This window comes from Hippocampus zosterae, chromosome 7 (genome assembly GCF_025434085.1).
Source record: "Hippocampus zosterae strain Florida chromosome 7, ASM2543408v3, whole genome shotgun sequence".
In the NCBI taxonomy this organism is placed as follows: domain Eukaryota; kingdom Metazoa; phylum Chordata; class Actinopteri; order Syngnathiformes; family Syngnathidae; genus Hippocampus; species Hippocampus zosterae.
In genome coordinates, this window is record NC_067457.1 from 11258889 (window position 1) to 11277764 (window position 18876).

Here is an 18876-nt window from a genome sequence, read left to right on the forward strand (position 1 = left end):
TTCCCTGATCCACACAACCAGGATCTACAGCAGCGACATCGGGATGTCATTCGGGCTTGAGAAATGTAGTCGGATGGTGACTAAGAGAGGAAGGGTAGTCCACACTGAAGGGGTCTCACTCCCTGAAGGAACAATAACAGACATTGAGGACAGCTACAAGTACCTTGGTATACCACAAGCCAATGGCAACCTCGAACTGGCAACAAGAAAAGCGGCTACGGCCAAATACCTCCAGCGAGTGAGGCAAGTCCTAAGAAGCCAGCTCAATGGCAAGAATAAGACCCGGGCAATAAACAGCTATGCCCTGCCAGTGATCAGATACCCTGCAGGAATAATAAGGTGGCCAAAGGAAGAGATTCAGACCACGGACGTTAAGACCCGAAAGCTCCTAACTATGCATGGAGGGTTCCATCCCAAATCCAGCACCCTGAGACTGTACGCAAGCCGAAAGGAAGGAGGCCGGGGACTAGTGAGTGTGAGAGCCACTGTCCAGGATGAAACATCCAAGCTCCATGAATACATCAAGGAGAAGGCTCAAACGGATGACGTACTCAGAGAATGTCTCAGACAATGGGGAACAGAAGATGAGGCGCTGGAAGAGGGACCATCATGGGAGGACAAGCCCCTACACCGGATGTACCACCGGACCATAACTGAAGTGGCTGATCTAAAGAAGTCCTATCAGTGGCTAGAGAGGGCTGGCCTGAAGGACAGCACAGAGGCACTCATCCTGGCTGCTCAGGAGCAGGCCTTGAGCACCAGAGCCATCGAGGCCCAGATATACCACGCCAGACAAGACCCAAGGTGTAGGTTGTGCAAAGAGGCACCTGAGACAATCCAACACATAACTGCAGGGTGTAAGATGCTGGCAGGGAAAGCCTACATGGAACGCCATAACCAGGTGGCTGGCATAGTCTACCGAAACATCTGTGCGGAGTATGGACTGGAAACCCCAAGGTCAAAATGGGAAACACCTCCGAAGGTGGTGGAGAATGACAGAGCGAAGATCCTGTGGGACTTCCAGATCCAGACTGACAAGATGGTAATGGCGAACCAACCAGATATCGTGATCATAGATAAAGGGCAGAGGAAAGCCGTTGTAGTGGATGTAGCGGTCCCAAGTGATGGAAACATCAGGAAGAAGGAACATGAGAAACTCGAGAAATACCAAGGGCTCAGAGAGGAGCTGGAGAGAGCCTGGAAGGTAAAGGTGACAGTCGTGCCTGTGGTGGTCGGAGCACTCGGGGCAGTGACCCCCAAACTAGATGAGTGGTTGCAACAGATCCCGGGAACAACGTCGGACATCTCAGTCCAGAAATGTGCAGTGCTGGGAACAGCACGGATACTGCGCAGAACCCTCAAGCTTCCTGGCCTCTGGTAGAGGACCCGAGCTGAATGAGGGACGGACACCACCCGAGGGGTGAGATGAGGATTTTATTTTTTTATAAAAATTCTGTTGGCAAGCACTTGCACACACTACCTAGATACTAACTGTCACGTTCCGTGACTGCCAGCAGGTGGCGGGTTTTTCCCTCTGCCTAATGCACACCTGTTCTTAATTCGAGGGTGATTATCAGGCCTTTATCAAGTGGCTCTGGCAGCTCATTCTCTGCCGGAGAATTCCACGCCGTGCCATATTCTCTCGTGCTCTATTTTGCTATTCGTTATTGACTCGTTGCCTTCTTGCCTTACGGCCGATACTCTTGTGATTTCGCGTTTAGACTCTAAGATTTGTACTTATCGTATTTTCGCCAATTCAGGCCCTCCTCGTGTTTTGTTTTCCGCGAGCGTTTTCAGTTGGTTTTTTCTTCTTTGTTACTCCTGGTCCTTATTTGATCAGCGTTTTTTGTTACCGTTTTTCCCTGTCGGGCTCTTTATGTTTTTTGTCATTAAAGACACTTTTTGTTTGACAAGATTTTTTCGTTGTCTGCTTTCCGGGGGTCCAACCCTTTACTTCCTTGTTCTGCACGGAGCGATCCGTTATCGCTTCGGGCAGAACGTGACAGAATTCTCCGGCCACCATGGATCCCGCAGATATCGAGAAAATATTGTCCGCTCTTACCCGACAAGAGCAACGGATGAGTCAGCAGGGCCAAGCCATTTCGTAACTCCGAGGCTCGGTCTCCATGCTGGCTCATCGGTTCGACGAATTCGAACCTCGTTTAGTGCGGGTGGAGGAACGGAGACCCCCACCCTCTGGGGCCCGTCCAACCACCCCAGAAGCGCCCCCCTCACATACCACTATGTCGAGGGAGCCATCGCTTCCACACCCCCCTCGTTACGGGGGTGAGCATGGGCAGTGTGGTCACTTCCTTCACCAGTGCTCACTCATATTCGACCAACAGCCGTCTGCCTACGCTAATGATGCCGCCAAAGTGGCCTATGTGATGAGTTTGTTGACAGGTCCGGCGGCGTCATGGGCGATTGCGACCAGCGACGCCAAGCCGAATCTCCGATCGTCGTTCCCTGAGTTCGTGACAGCATTTCGCCGGGTGTTCCACCATCCCGTGCGGGGCCGAGAGGCAGAGGGTCGGCTACTCGCCCTCCACCAGGGAGAACGATCGGTCGCGGACTACTCCATCGAGTTCCGGATTCTGGCAGCACAAAGCGGATACGCCGATCGAGCACTGTGCGGACTGTTTCGCCGTGGCCTGAACACGCAACTCAAGGACGAGCTGGCTACCCGCGACCACAGCACCGACCTGGAGGAGCTGATCGACCTCGCCCTCCTCATGGACAATCGCCTGAGGGAGCGAAGCCGGGAGCGTGGAGGAGATCGGTTTCCGTTCCGACGCACTGCGCACCGTGAGGAACAGCGTGGAGTACTCAGGCCTGCAAGGCTCGGTGACCACTCCCGAGTCCGGGAGACAGCACCCACGGAGAAACCGATGCAACTGGGAGGTAAAGACGTTGGTGTGGAGGGAAGAAGTCGTCGTCTCCGCGATCGGGCGACGAATGACAGCGTCCCACCATCTCCTCACGCCACTACCAGCTATCCAGGATCGTCATCTCAAGCCCACCCCGAGTACTGTGAGTCACGATGCCGCGCGTCACCCCCCGAGTCTAACCGTATCGACATGCGACCGGGACACCCCAACAGACTGGAGCTCGATGGGGAGATATTTGGTGGGTCCCGGTCGAGGCGGGTTCGGGCCCTGGTAGACTCAGGGGCGGATGACTGCCTGATGGACACTGATCTCGCATCTGAACTGGGTTGTTTTCTGGAGGAACTAATCGATAGGAAGCGGGTTCGTGATCTCGATGGGCGTCTCCTGGCGGTCGTTACACATAGAACAGAGCCATTGAAGCTCCAACTTTCCGGTAACCATGTCGAGCACCGTCGCTTCCTCGTAATGCGGTCCCGTAACGCTCCTATCATCCTCGGTTTACCCTGGCTCAAGGTACACAACCCCGTAATTTCCTGGGCGCGCCCAGCCATAGATAGTTGGAGCCCATACTGTTATCAACACTGCTTACAGTCAGCCGTCGGGGGGTACGATCGTGTCACACCCCCCGAGGAGATCTGCCTTGACGGAGTGCCGGATTGCTATCGGGACCTCAAGGAGGTCTTCAGCGAGGATCGCGTGCGTTCTTTGCCCCCACACCGCCCCTACGATTGCGCTATAGACCTGCTGCCGAGCGCTCCGTTGCCGACCTCGCGGCTGTATCAGGTGTCCCAGCCTGAGCGCGAGGCGTTGACGGAGTATATCAACAGCTCGCTTGCTGCAGGTCTCATTAGACCATCACGTTCACCGTTAGGGGCGGGTTTTTTCTTCGTGGGTAAAAAGGACAAAACCCTGCGACCCTGCGTCGACTACCGTGGGTTAAACGACATAACCATAAAGAATAGATACCCACTACCTTTGTTGGATTCCGCCTTTGCCCCACTGCAATCCGCCACAGTCTTCTCAAAACTAGATTTGCGCAGCGCTTACCACTTGGTCCGTATCAGAGAGGGTGACGAATGGAAGACCGCTTTTAAGACCCCTCTGGGCCATTTCGAGTATTTGGTGATGCCTTTCGGGCTTACTAACGCTCCTGCCGTATTCCAAAACCTCATCAACGACGTTTTAAGGGACATGATAAACACTTTCTGTTTCGTTTATCTGGACGATATTTTGATTTTCTCCCGGTCATTACAAGAGCACCAACAACATGTTAGGCTGGTGCTACAGCGTCTATTAGAAAACCGGCTCTTCGTCAAGGCAGAAAAGTGTGAATTCCATGTCCCCGTCATCTCCTTCCTGGGGTTTATTATTGAACGGGGTAGGTTGCGAGCAGACCCCATTAAGACCGAGGCAGTCAAAGACTGGCCGGTTCCTACTAACCGCAAGGAACTGCAGCGCTTTTTGCGGTTTGCAAATTTCAATAGACGGTTTATCCGCGGTTATAGTCAAAAGGCGCTTCCCTTAACCCGCCTTACTTCTATTAAGACCCCATTTAAGTGGGACCCTACCGCGGATGCTGCATTCGGAAACTTAAAGGTGGCGTTTACCAGTCCCCCCGTACTTCAACATCCTGACCCCGATCTTCCCTTTATTGTAGAGGTGGACGCCTCGGATTCAGGGGTGGGGGCGGTGCTGTCCCAACGCTCTCCGGTCGACCAGAAGCTGCACCCCTGCGCCTTCTTCTCCCGTCGACTCACAGCGGCCGAAGCCAATTAGGACGTGGGCAACCGTGAGCTGTTGGCTGTTGTCTCCGCCTTGCAAGAGTGGAGACACTGGCTCGAGGGGGCAAAGGAACAGTTCACGGTCTACACTGACCATAAGAACCTCGCTTACCTCCGAACCGCAAAAAGACTAAACTCCCGTCAGGCCCGGTGGGCCTTGTTCCTCACCAGGTTCAATTTCATTCTCACCCGTCTCCACGACCCCACGGGAGGGGATCGGCCCCCGGAAACCATCCTCCCGGTTAAGTGCATCGTGGGGGTCGTCCAATGGGAGATTGAGCAACGTATCCAGACTGCCCTGGAGGGGGTTCAGGTACCGGCGGGGTGTCCAGCGGGGAGGCTGTTCGTGCCTCCGCCCCTGCGGTCTGAAGTCCTGCAGTGGGGTCATGGGTCCAAGGTGGCATGTCATCCAGGGGTGAACCGGACGGTGCAACTCGTCGCCCAGCGGTTCTGGTGGCCGGAGCTCCGGAGCGACGTGACGGAGTTCGTCAAGGCCTGCACCTCCTGCGCATGCGGCAAGTCTTCCAATCAACCTCCGGCAGGATTGCTCCAACCGTTGCCCATTCCGCCTCGTCCTTGGTCCCACATCGCTTTGGACTTCATTACGGGCCTTCCCCCCTCCCGGGGTCGAACGGTCGTGCTCACGATCGTGGACCGCTTCTCCAAAGCGGCTCATTTTGTGCCCTTGTCCAGGTTGCCGTCGGCGCTGGAGACCGCCGACCTCCTGGTTAAACACGTTTTCCGCCTCCACGGCATTCCTACTGACATTGTGTCGGATCGTGGGCCCCAGTTTGTGTCTCGCGTCTGGAAGCGGTTCTGCCGGTCCCTCGGAGCTACTGCCAGCCTGACCTCCGGCTACCACCCCCAGTCCAACGGACAGGCGGAGCGCGCCAACCAGGATCTGGGGGCGGCCCTCCGCTGTGTGTGCCTCCACCATCCCGCATCATGGGTCGACCACTTACCATGGGTGGAGTATGCACACAACACCCTCGTCTCCTCCGCAACCGGCCGATCACCGTTCATGACAGCTTACGGCTACCAGCCGCCACTGTTTCCATCACAGGAAGGGCAGGTGGAGGTCCCTTCCGTTCAGCACCACCTTAAGCGGGCCCATCACATGTGGAGAGAGGCCCGGGCCGCACTGCGACCCGGAACCGGCAGATCGCAGATCGTCGTCGGCGCCCTCCTATGTGGTGGGACAAAGGGTGTGGCTGGCTATGAGGGATCTTCGCCTGGCCGGCACGTCGGCGAAGCTGGGACCCCGATTCACTGGACCATTCGAGGTCGAGCCCGTCATCAGTCCAGCTGCAGTCAGGCTCCGGCTGCCACCCACCATGAAGGTTCACCCCGTCTTCCACGTCTCCCTAATCAAACCCGTGTCTTCCAGTGACTTGGCTCCTTCTCCCACGCCGCCTCCACCTCCGCGGGTGGTCGATGGTGGTCCAGTGTACACAGTGCGTGCCATCCTGGACTCTCGGCGCAGGGGCAGGGGTTTCCAGTACCTGGTCGACTGGGAGGGCTACGGGCCGGAGGAGCGGCAATGGGTGCCTCGCTCCTGGATCCTTGATCCGTCCCTTCTGCGCGACTTCCACACCTCTCATCCATCCAAACCGGGGGATCCGCCGGGAGGCGTCCGTTGAGGGGGGGGGGGTACTGTCACGTTCCGTGACTGCCAGCAGGTGGCGGGTTTTTCCCTCTGCCTACTGCACACCTGTTCTTAATTCGAGGGTGATTATCAGGCCTTTATCAAGTGGCTCTGGCAGCTCATTCTCTGCCGGAGAATTCCACGCCGTACCATATTCTCTCGTGCTCTATTTCGCTATTCGTTATTGACTCGTTGCCTTCTTGCCTTACGGCCGATACTCTTGTGATTTCGCGTTTAGACTCTAAGATCTGTACTTATCGTATTTTCGCCAATTCAGGCCCTCCTCGTGTTTTGTTTTCCGCGAGCGTTTTCAGTTGTTTTTTTCTTCTTTGTTACTCCTGGTCCTTATTTGATCAGCGTTTTTTGTTACCGTTTTTCCCTGTCGGGCTCTTTCTGTTTTTTGTCATTAAAGACACTTTTTGTTTGACAAGATTTTTTCGTTGTCTGCTTTCCGGGGATCCAACCCTTTACTTCCTTGTTCTGCACGGAGCGATCCGTTATCGCTTCGGGCAGAACGTTTGTATAAGCTTGGCTTTACCATACTAAATGGGCATATAGCCCTGCTACCCATGATTCCCGTGCATGGAATCGGACCTTGGTCTTATTAAAAAAAACAAAAGTGGACCTACAGCATTTCTAGTTGAGGACCACTGGCCTAAAGTAACCATTAGATCATGCTGCAACAGCGGATAGTGGTAACCTAAAAAAAAAAAACAAAAAAAACAAAAACAAAAAACTTGAGTAACTTTTTCATTCCTTTGAAAATTATACATTTTTTAAAAAGTATTTACAGTATGTGAACTGAATAAAAAAGTTACTCATTAAGGTCAAAGTAAAATTATATATAATATGTTGTGGTCACTTAACAGTCCTGAGGTCGGTTGTTAGAATCCGAGCTTGGGCCTCCAGAAGTTTGCATGCACTCTCCATGTTTGTTGGGATTTTATGCTAGTACTCTGGCTTCCTCCTGCATTCCAAAACCACACTTTTTGGGTTAATTGAAAACTAAAAACAAATCCTTAGGTGTCAATGGATGTTTGTCGATAAGTGCCCTGCAATAGAGAGGCGACCAGTCCAGGGTTTATCATGCCTATCATCGGGATTGAGCTGGGATAGGATCCAGGTCACCTGTGACTCTCATGAGCAATATAGAAAATAGATGAACAATGTTACAGTTGTTTCCTTCAATTTACACACCTTATGCAAGTTATAAAATCATTTCCAGAACGTTTAAAAAAAATGTTTTTACGGTGTTTTAACACACTTTTTAAATGATCAAACACAGTTAAAATGCATCATACAGTATATTAAGAGAGAAATATCAACAAATAAAAATATTTGTACTCATAACGACTCACGACGGCGATGATGAAGCAGCCATAACACAGTACAGTCCTGTTACAAGGCTGAAATAAAGGTGTTTTCTTTGTAAGAAAAATATGACCAACCTGGTGTTGAAATTGACCATTGAAAATGTCAAGCATGCATGAGCATATAGTACGTCTGCATATAAACATAGTCTCCGTGCTTTTGCATCGGTGACTTTATTGTTGATATATTTCTCACAAACATCTTTTTGGCCAGGTGTTGGCTGCTTGTGTTTTTTTTTTCTGCTGCAAACCCGGGTGGCTCCGCCATTGTTGTTTTGGAACTGCAGTGCATCACCATGTCAGCAAGCCACCACTCCGTTAACATTGCATTCCATAGGGAAAGGATGAACGCTGAAGTAATCAGCAATGTTTGTGCTGTATCTCAAGAAGACAACAGTCAATCAGGGACTATATATATTAAAATATAAAAAAAAATCCTCGTCTCACCCACCCTCGGGTGGTGTCTGAAAGAAGCAATAAAAATTGAAAAGCCATGTAAAAAGTCCTTATTGTATTTAGGAGACAGACACAGCACTCCATTAACTTCTATATATCATGCCACTTCCTTTACACAACGTCATCTTACTCTGAGTATTGCACGGAGGCATCTCTTCATTTAGTTTAACAAAGTTAAGTAGCACTTGTGATCGGCCCAAGTTACACCTGTGCGATGTGAAAGCTTCCGGTGGACTGTGACAGAACCAGAAATTTTGCCCCCCCAGAAACTGTGATGTACTGTTCGGTCAATAGCAAGTACAAAATGTTAGCCCCCTGATTTGGATAAAAACAAGTGAGATTTTCTGCATAATTCATATTCCACAAAGGTAAAATTAATCAGAATACCATGTTTAGACCAGTGTATGTGCATAGAATGTATGATTGTAAAGGCATTAAAAATAAAAAACGACTTCCCCTTTAAATATTCCTGCTGCATAATATATCTCCTTTCCTTTCATAAAGGATGGTCAGAACCTTTCCTAAGCATTATTAAAATTTAGACGATCTTTGCTCCAGGTGCTACCGGCTCATCTCACTCGGTTAGGATAGGAAAGGAAAGTTCCTATGCCAAAATGATAATCCAAAAAGGGCCACTGTTGGTAGATAATCAGGCCATGGGAGGTGTGAGTAAATTGTGAGGGGGTGTTGGCTGGAGCTGGAAATAATTTTGGTGTCTTGTCCCTGCAGTAGGTTCATTAAAAGAGCAACCAGTGTTTTCACCACCATGGTCGGATCTTACTCTGGAGGGTAACCCATACAGGCAGGTGGCTTGGACAAAATATTTCAACACTGTCAAAGCTGTGTTGTCTGTGCTGCAGTTGAGGTACGTTATTAGCCTGGAATTCCCATCAATGCCAGCATGTGTCACAAACCCCCACCTGTAAAACAAACATGAAAACAATTAATGATTAAATACAAGAAAACAATCAAGTTTCATATCTTGTTTGAAATATCATCCCGGTAGAGGTGATATTGCTGTGCACTTAAGACTACATGGAGGCAATTTGGAGTTTGTGTAACTTGGATATACAAATGATAAAATTCAATTTAATCTGTGCTGTCCATACAATCTGTGCTGTCTAATGCTCCCGCGAGTACAAATATAAGATGATCCCTTATTACCGAATGAGACGCATATGCCCATCTATGTGCCATAAACTATTGGGGAATGGCTGCTCAGGAGCAGGCCCTGAGCACCAGAGCCATTGAGGCCCAGATATACCACACCAGACAAGACCTAAGGTGTAGGTTGTGCAAAGAGGCACCTGAGACGATCCAACACATAACTGCAGGGTGTAAGATGCTGGCAGGGAAAGCCGACATGGAACGCCATAACCAGGTGGCTGGCATAGTCTACCGAAACATCTGTGCGGAGTATGGACTGGAAACCCCAAGGTCAAAATGTTATTTATTTAATGTCCTGTTCAAGATATTGTAATTTTGATTGTTGTTCGAAATGTGTTTTAGTTTTCACGGTGTTCCACGATTAAACGTTTTGGACATCAGTACGAGGCGTCATCCTTGACCGGGGTAGATACAGTGAAAACGTGTCCTCATCCATCCTTCTGGAGGCTTCAGCGCGCAGGTGCTTCCCCCACGGCAAGCTATCGGCTTCGGCACACATCACATAGCAAGCTACGAGCTACATCGAGCGTCGTCGCACTCGACCCGCGTGCCACACAGCTATCCACGAGCTACTTCGAACGTCGTCGCACTCAACCCGCAGCAAGCTACAGGCCTCAGCATGCATCGTCGCTCCTCAACCGGCAGTAAGGCAAGACTTCAACGCGCGACGGTGCGTCTCATCCTGTAGCAGCTAAAGGTTTCGGTGGACATTAACCAGAGTTGGCAAAGGCCTATACAGCTTCCAGTAGCTCACAAAGTAGATGGATAGAACATAGGCAAAGATGATCATAAATCAGAACTAGTGAATGTGAGTTCTTGAATGTGTGAAAATATCTGTTGAATGTTTGACAAGCGCATCATTGTTATTATTGCTCTGTAAAACTCAGGTTCTGAACTTTGAAAGCTCCAAGAATGTCTCAAAATAGCGACAGTCAGTGTGATAAGATGCAAGAGCATGAAAATGTGGAAAGGGAGGCTGAGGCAAAAATAAGAAAATCCTCTCGTTTAAGACATTTGACACCTAAAATGCAGGAACTAAAAGAGAAAGAGTTCATTCAAAAGGAAGGCAAGTTGAATGTAACTTACGTATGTGAAATGGAAAAGTCATGTTAGAGAAACCCGAAGAAAGTTAAAACAATGGTGCCCTGAGCAAGACATGTACGATATGATGGATGAAGTTGAGAAGCTTGAGGGTGAGATAAAAGAAATATACGACAGTGTCCGAAGCCAGACAACACCAAGTCAAGAATTACGGCGAAAAGTTGATGCATGTGTAGCGGCAACAGCAGACTTACTGCAAGTAATGAGAATCAGTCTAACAGAAGATGAAGATGATTTTGATGCTGTGGCAGAAAACGCAAAATTACACATGCTGCTAGATAATGAATATGCCAGATCCATATATGGTTCCACAGCCTCCATAGTTACAGCACCCAGTGCCAAGCCTTCCGGGCACCCGTCCGAATCACCAAGCATTTCGGTTAAGCGGGCCGAAATGGCTGCTCTTCTGTCTGCGAAGGAAGCTGAGATTAACATGGAAGAGGCTATTGAAGCTCAACGTCAGCAGTTGAAAAAACTTGAAAATCAGAGAGACATGGAAGTAATTAAGGCACAGTTAGGTGTATATGAGGAAGAGGAAATTAAGGAAAGGAATGGGACGAGCAGCCCCGTACACACCAAAGAGAATGTTGCATTTCCTTCTTCTCACCATGCCCCACGTCACGAACAGCAAACTGTACAAAATGAGACAACCTTGGTTCAGACATTACAGGAATCATTAGCACTCAGTCGCCTTCCAAACCCAGAGCCTACAGTATTCTCAGGTGATCCTCTGAACTTTATAGAGTGAGTACAAGCTTCAAAGCTCTGATAGAGAAGCGATGCTCAAACCCTGCAGATAGGTTGTTTTATTTACAAAAGTACATAGCAGGGGAGGCAAAATCTTCTCTTGAAGGCAGTTTTTATAGAAGAGACGAAGAAGCCTTTCAGCAAGCATGGGATCGACTCAACACCAGATATGGTAGTTCCTTCATTGTACAGAGGGCTTTCAGAGAAAAACTCAACGGATGGCCTAAGATTGGTGGGAGGGAATATTTCAAATTGAGAGAATTCAGCGATTTCCTCCAAACTTGTAGCAATGCTATGCCTTACATAAAGGGCCTGCAAGTTTTGAATGACTGTGAGGAGAACCAGAAAATGCTGGTGAAACTACCAGATTGGGTGACATCCAGGTGGAACCGTCATGTCACAGAACAGCTAGATGAGGGTAAAGACTATCCAAGTTTCCATAACTTTGCAACATTTATATCTAAAGAGGCACGCATAGCTTGCAATCCAGTGTCGTCTCTATACGCATTAAGACAATCTACTGAGATGACAGTAAAGGGAGGTAGGCAATCAAAAGCAAACACATTTGCTACAAAGGTGAGGATCCCAGATCCGCAAACCTCTACAGCCGATCAAGACCCCAATGAGAACAATTTACGAGATGGCGAAAATCCAGGCATATGTATATGCTGTGGAGAAGAACACTCTCTACATAAATGTAAGAAGCTTATGAAAATGTCTTCAGAGGAAAAGAGATAATACATCTATGAAAATAAGCTATGTTTTGCATGCCTGAGAAGGGGTCACAATTCTAAGGCATGTAGAAATAGAGCCATGTGTGGAGTATGCCGAAAGAGTCACATGAAGATCGTTCTCCAACGGAGACAGCCTCAGCACAGAACACCACTGAAGAAGTCACATCCTCACTATCTTGTTGTGTCAAGGGAAGTGATGTTGTGAGTACATCAATGATTGTGCCCGTCTGGATCTCAGCACCTAACGCACCTGAGACAGAGGCCCTAGCTTATGCGCTGTTGGACACACAAAGTAGCCAACACGTTTGTTGATCAAGAATTGTGCGCAAAGCTTAAGGTAGACATGGACCCAGTTAAACTGAAACTCTACACGATGATGGGAAAGAACTCAGTGATAAAAAGCGAAAGAGTTTGTGGACTTAAAGTAAGAGGATTTTCCTCAAATATTTCAATTGACCTACCTCCGGCCTACACAAGAGACTTCATTCCTCTTGACCGGACACATATTCCTACCCGCAAAACAGCCACTTCATGGAAACATCTTGTTAATATAACTCAAGAGATACCCCCACCAATGGATTGTGGCGTTGGATTATTGATTGGCTATGACTGCTCCCGAGCCTTGATTCCAAGAGCGGTCATTACTGGAGGTGACTACGAGCCTTACGCTGTCAAAACCGATCTCGGCTGGAGTATTGTGGGAGGAGTAGCACAATGCGTAAATGCAGGCGATGTGACTGGACGTTGTCAAAGAGTTACCACCCGTAACACCATCAGCCGTCATTAAAGCCCTTGAGTCTGATTTTGCAGACACAAAAGCAGGTGAAAAAAGCATATCTCAAGATGACATTCTCTTTCTGCAAATATTAAAAGGAGGCTTCCAACAAAATGAACACGGCCACCTCGAAATGCCACTTCCTTTCAAAGCACGACCTCACCTCCCAAACAATAAGGTGCTGTCTTTGGCACGACTGAAACAACTGAAAAGGAAGTTAGACAGAGATCACAAGTTCCAAGGTGACTATCTGAAGTTTATGGAGGGCATCATTAAAGATGGTGATGCAGAGAAAGTAGACAGCCAACCAGAACTCGGCAATCTTTGGTTTATCCCTCATCAAGGTGTGTACCACCTCCTCACTCAAACTGGCTGCCGTAACCCCCATCATCAAAAAACCCGGACTCAACCCTGACATCATGAGCAACTTTCGACCCATCTCCAACCTTCCCTTTCTGTCCAAAGTCATAGAACGTGCCGTCACATCTCAAATCAAAACCTACCTAAACAACAACCAGCTTTTTGAACAATTTCAATCTGGATTCCGCACACAACACAGCACTGAAACAGCCCTCCTTAAAATCACCAATGACCTCCTCCTCGCCTCTGACTCCGGCCTACTCTCCATCCTCATCCTTCTTGACCTTACAGCTGCCTTTGACACCATCAACCATTCCATCCTACTCTCTCGCCTACAATCCCTAAACATCACCGACAAAGTCCTTACCTGGCTGCACTCTTATCTCACAGACAGGAAACAATTCATACACATAAACAACTGCTCTTCCTACACTGCCCCACTGTCCCAAGGTGTCCCCCAGGGTTCTGTGCTTGGTCCACTTCTCTTCATTCTCTATCTTTTACCCCTCGGCCAAATCATACGTCATCATGGTCTCCAGTTCCACTGCTACGCTGATGATGTCCAATTGTACATATCCACCAAATCATTTACCCCAACAACCCACTCCACCCTGTCTAACTGTCTCTCAGATGTCAAATCCTGGTTGCAGAGAAACTTTCTCACTCTTAACTGTACTAAATCTCAACTGCTTATAATCGGTCCTTGGTCCCTCACCCAAACAACCACCAACTTTACCCTCACTATAGATAACTTCACCCTGCCCCCCTCCTCTCACTGTCGCAACCTCGGTGTCCTTTTTGATAATAACCTCTCTTTCGATCAACACATCACCCAAATCACCAAAACTGCTTTCTTCCACCTCAAAAACATTGCTCGTCTCCGCCCATCACTTTCTTTCAACGCTGCTCAAACCCTCATCCACTACTTCATCACCTCCCGCCTTGACTACTGCAATAGCATTCTCTATGGTACAACCTCCAAACTCCTCAATAAACTACAGTACATCCAGAATGCCACCGCCCGCCTACTCACCCACACCCACACTCGTGATCACATCACCCCCGTCCTTAAAAACCTCCACTGGCTCCCTGTTCCCCAGCGTATTCAATTTAAACTGCTCATACTCACCTATAAAGCCCTTCACAATCAGGCACCCTCCTATCTTTCCGACCTTCTTTACCAATACACTCCTTCCCGCAATCTCCGCTCCTCAAACACAAACCTCCTCGCCATCCCCGTGACCAAGCTCAAAACCTGGAGGGACCGAGCCTTCTCTGTCGCCGCCCCCACCCTCTGGAACGCTCTACCACAACACATCCGCAACTGTACTGACCTCCAATCCTTCAAATCATCCCTAAAAACTCACCTGTTCCGCTATGCTTTTAATACCTTTTAATCTTTTTTACCAATTTTTCTTTTGTTCAAATTATGTATGCTTGTTTTAAATGCACATTTTTATCCTGTGTTTTTATGCTCTTGTAAAGTGTCTTTGAGTGAGATGAAAAGCGCTTTCAAATAAAATGTATTATTATTATTATTATTTACCACCCCCGGAAACCGAACAAGAGCCGTGTGGTCTTTAACTGTTCTGCAAAGTACAAAGGCACCTCACTGAACAACCATCTGTTAACAGGACCTGACCTTACAAATGGCCTCACAGCTGTACTATGTCGTTTCAGGAAACACCCTGTTGCAATTATGTGTGATGTAGAAAAAATGTGGAGACTTATAATAATAATAATAATACATTTTATTTATAAGCGCCTTTCAAGACACCCAAGGACACTTTAAAATAACAAAAAAACACAAAACAATACAGGTTGAGATTCACAACCCACAGAATACCGTATGAAGGTGCATTTATTCGGAGCATCATCTTCCCCTGGCTGTCAATTATGCCATGAAATGCCTTGCCAACCTTAATGAGAAACAGTTCCCCAATGCAGCTAGTTTCATTCGGAAAAAATTCAATGTTGATGACAGACTCATAAGCGTAGAGTTGGTAGCTGAAGCGAAAGAGCTTGTGAAAAAGGCTCAAGCTCTGTGTGCAAGAGGAAACCTACACCTCCACAAATTTTCCAATAACCGAGAAGTGATAGATTCAATCAATGTAGCAAAATGTGCTGTGGACGTGAAGAATGTTGATTTCAGGCCTGACGACTTACCAGGGCAAAGAGCGCTTGGGGTAAGATGGAAGATCGAAAGTGACAGTTTCTCCTTCAAGGTGTCACTTGATAAGATAAAAGACCCACCACACGAAGAGGGATTCTTTCTGTTGTAGCCTCTTTATACGATCCTCTCGGATTTTTAGCTCTATTCATCCTTGAAGGAAAGAGGATACTACAAGAGATGTGTCAGAGAGGTACAGGATGGGACGATCTACTACCTACGGACTTAAAGTTAAGGTGGGAGATTTGGCTAGAGGATTTGGAGAACCTTGATCAAATCAACATTGCGAGATGTTTTATACCGGACACGTTTGGCAAGGTACAGAGAGTTGAGCTTCACCACTTTTCTGACGCTAGCAGCCAATGGTATGGTCAGTGTAGCTACATCAGGTTGTTAAGCAAAGAGGAGGTGAACTGCTCCTTTGTCATTAGCAAAGCGAGAGTGGCTCCAACCAAAATACTCACCATACCAAGGCTGGAGCTAAGCGCAGCAGTAACCTCAGCAGTCGTGAGCAAGATGTTACGGGAGGAGTTGGAAGTCAAAATAGATGAAGAGTATTTTTGGACAGACTCTCGAGTGGTTCTAGGGTATATTAACAATGACGCTAAACGATTCCATGTCTTTGTTGCAAATCGGGTCCAGAGAATTCGTGAAAACAGGGATGCAAAGCGGTGGTACTACGTCGACACAGGAGACAACCCTACAGACCATGCCTCCAGAAGCCTGAACGTGGCAGGTGACATCAACTCAAATTGGCTCACCGGTCCAAGGTTTTTATGGGAGAGAGATATAGCCATAAACGAAGTGACACCTGAGCTACTGGTGGGAGATCCGGAGGTGAGGATTGTACAAGTGTTAAAGACAGATGCTGTAAGGCAATTTGACATTCAAGAGCTTCCGTCACGGATTTCAAAATGGGCAACAGCAGTTAATGTCATTGCTCACATCCAACGGCTAGCCAAGAGAAATAAAACCACAAAACCTTTAAATGTAGAAGGAAAAAGGCAACCAGGGAGAAAGCATCAGATGCTGTAAGTTAAGGTGTCAAATATTCAATCTAGAATAGGTCAATTTTTTGGAATATGTAAATTCCATTGTTTGTTTGAATGACATTAAATTTGTCTCGTTTAAGGACACATCAGGGTGAAATTACTGTTGATTATTTTCAAGGGTGTAAAGTAATTTTTCATTTACAAATGTTACTCCAACATTAATTTGGTGGGAGTGTAACTGGCGCCAAGACTGAGTTGTTGGTTGCCATGACAACAAAAATATAATTTATTTTAGCCTTGTTGTTTTGCAAAAGTATTTCGTATTTCTATGAGAACTTTCATATTTGTTTTTTCCTTAAATCCTCTGAATATGTTATTTGGAATGTTTGTTAAAAATCACTTCCGGGTCAAGTGCCGTGGATAGCGAGGAATGAGAGAAAGATCGAGAAGACAACGGGAGAGAGAGAGAGACAGAGAGAGTCAGAGAGACGATACCGTGTGATCTACGTGATTTACCGTAACTTGATCTACTTTCGGTTTACCAAGGTGCACACGGTATGTCATTTTGTGTTATTTATTTAATGTCCTGTTCAAGATATTGTAATTTTGATTGTTGTTGGAAATGTGTTTTAGTTTTCACGGTGTTCCACGATTAAACGTTTTGGACATCAGTACGAGGCGTCATCCTTGACCGGGGTAGATACAAACAGAGCGAAGATCCTGTGGGACTTCCAGATCCAGACTGACAAGATGGTAATGGCGAACCAACCAGATATCGTGATCATAGATAAAGGACAGAGGAAAGCCGTTGTGGTGGATGTAGCGGTCCCAAGTGATGGAAACATCAGAAAGAAGGAACACGAGAAACTCGAGAAATACCAAGGGCTCAGAGAAGAGTTGGAGAGAGTCTGGAAGGTAAAGGTGACAGTCGTGCCTGTGGTGGTCGGAGCACTCGGGGCAGTGACCCCCAAACTAGATGAGTGGTTGCAACAGATCCCGGGAACAACATCGGACATCTCAGTCCAGAAATGTGCAGTGCTGGGAACAGCAAGGATACTGCGCAGAACCCTCAAGCTTCCTGGCCTCTGGTAGAGGACCCGAGCTGAATGAGGGACGAACACCACCCAAGGGGTGAGACGAGGATTTATATATATATATATATATATATATATATATATATATATATATATATATATATATATATATATATATATATATATATATATATATATATATATATATATATATATATATATATATATATATATATATATATATATATATATATATATATATATATATATATATATATATATTAGAGCTGTGAGTTTAGCGTGTTTTTATTGGCATTAATTTAAATGAATTTTAACGGGATTAAAATTTATCTCGCAAGATTAAAGCGGATGTTACGTTGCTCTATAAATACACCAGAACAACAAGCGCGCTGCAGAAGTCCACGCCCATGTCTGTTTTGCCAGCCACGGCAGCACGAGACACTTAAAGAGTTTATGAATGGAAACTTTTAAAAAGTTGCCCGATTGCTCCACTGAGAAGACCAAAGTTATCTGTTCTTCTCTCTCTCTCTCTGTATCATACAGGTATACGATGTATGCCACTGACACGATTGTTACTTGTTTGGAACTATTTTGTGTGGAAGGTTACACTGTTCTGCGTCCATATAAATAGAGCGGGTGTTCGTCTGACAGTGACTGTGCGCTACAGTAAAATGTCTCCATTGTTGTCATCGAACCAAGTGTAGTCATTCGAAATGAGGTCTACACAAAACCGTAGAGAGACTTCCGCGCAAGAAGGACCAACACAATCAACAGCCTGACTGTGTTAGAGGGAGTGAACCCCGCTCCCCTTTCAGAATGGTTTGCCCTTGCAGCACGGGGGAAGTGCGTGTTCTTGTTTGTACGGCCGTCAGTTTCGAATACAGCGGCACATAATGAACACTGGTGTCCGGTGTCTCGTTATTCTTCAACAAACATACAGAAACAGACTGCTGTGTTGAAAGCAAACTTGAGAAAAATGAAGTATACAACCATGGTTTAAATCCACTATAGGCTGAGTACTAGTGTACCTTAGATGTGCACTTTATAATGTTATATTGCTCTGTTTTGATTTCATAAAAAAAGCTGTTAAAGCAGCTGTTGTGTGACAAAATATTTTTTTCACCGTTATTGATGGACAGTAATATTGTGTGAGAGATTATGTGTAATAACTGTGTAATAACTGCACCAAGTGAAAAATGTTCATGTAAAATGTTATTTCAGTAAATATTTGCATTTGGCACATAGAAAATTGATTCATGATTCCATGTTGACGAGAGCATTAAAATGGGGGAAAAAATAGGACAAAAATGTAAAAGGAAATTCAGAAACGATAAAAAATGTGTGAGTAATCACGATTAATTAATTAATTTGAGTTAATTATGACAGTTGCATTTTTAATTAGATTAAATATTTTAATCGTTTGACAGCTCTAATATATATATAAAGCAGTTCGAATTATTAATAGATCAAAATATAGAGAACCCACAAATCCACTATTTATCAAATTACGGTAAACACGATGAAATTTTATGAAATGGTCGACTTTAAAATCGCCCAATTAATGTACAAAGCACACAATAACCTGCTCTGCCAAAACATTCTCAAGTTTTTCGAAATTCGAGAAAGCAGCTATGA

General features: G+C 46.6%; 1 protein-coding gene across 1 annotated transcript; it reads left to right on the top strand.

Annotated features, from left to right (window-relative positions):
- The first annotated feature begins 283 nt into the window (after nucleotides 1-283).
- On the top strand, nucleotides 284-17326 carry LOC127604227 (uncharacterized). Its single transcript, XM_052071254.1, has 2 exons — nucleotides 284-1204; nucleotides 17102-17326. The coding sequence occupies exons 1-2, from the start codon at nucleotides 395-397 to the stop codon at nucleotides 17276-17278; spliced, it is 987 nt and encodes a 328-aa protein (XP_051927214.1). The 5' UTR covers nucleotides 284-394; the 3' UTR covers nucleotides 17279-17326.
- The last annotated feature ends 1550 nt before the right edge of the window (nucleotides 17327-18876 follow it).

What these genes read in the sequence shown, in the direction of transcription:
- LOC127604227 (XM_052071254.1), top strand. Translation starts at nt 395, where the DNA reads ATGCATGGAGGGTTCCATCCCAAATCCAGCACCCTGAGACTGTACGCA. An exon ending in AGCTGGAGAGAGCCTGGAAG is followed by an intron (nt 1,205 to 17,101) that starts GTAAAGGTGACA and finishes AGAGTCTGGAAG; the next exon opens with GTAAAGGTGACAGTCGTGCC.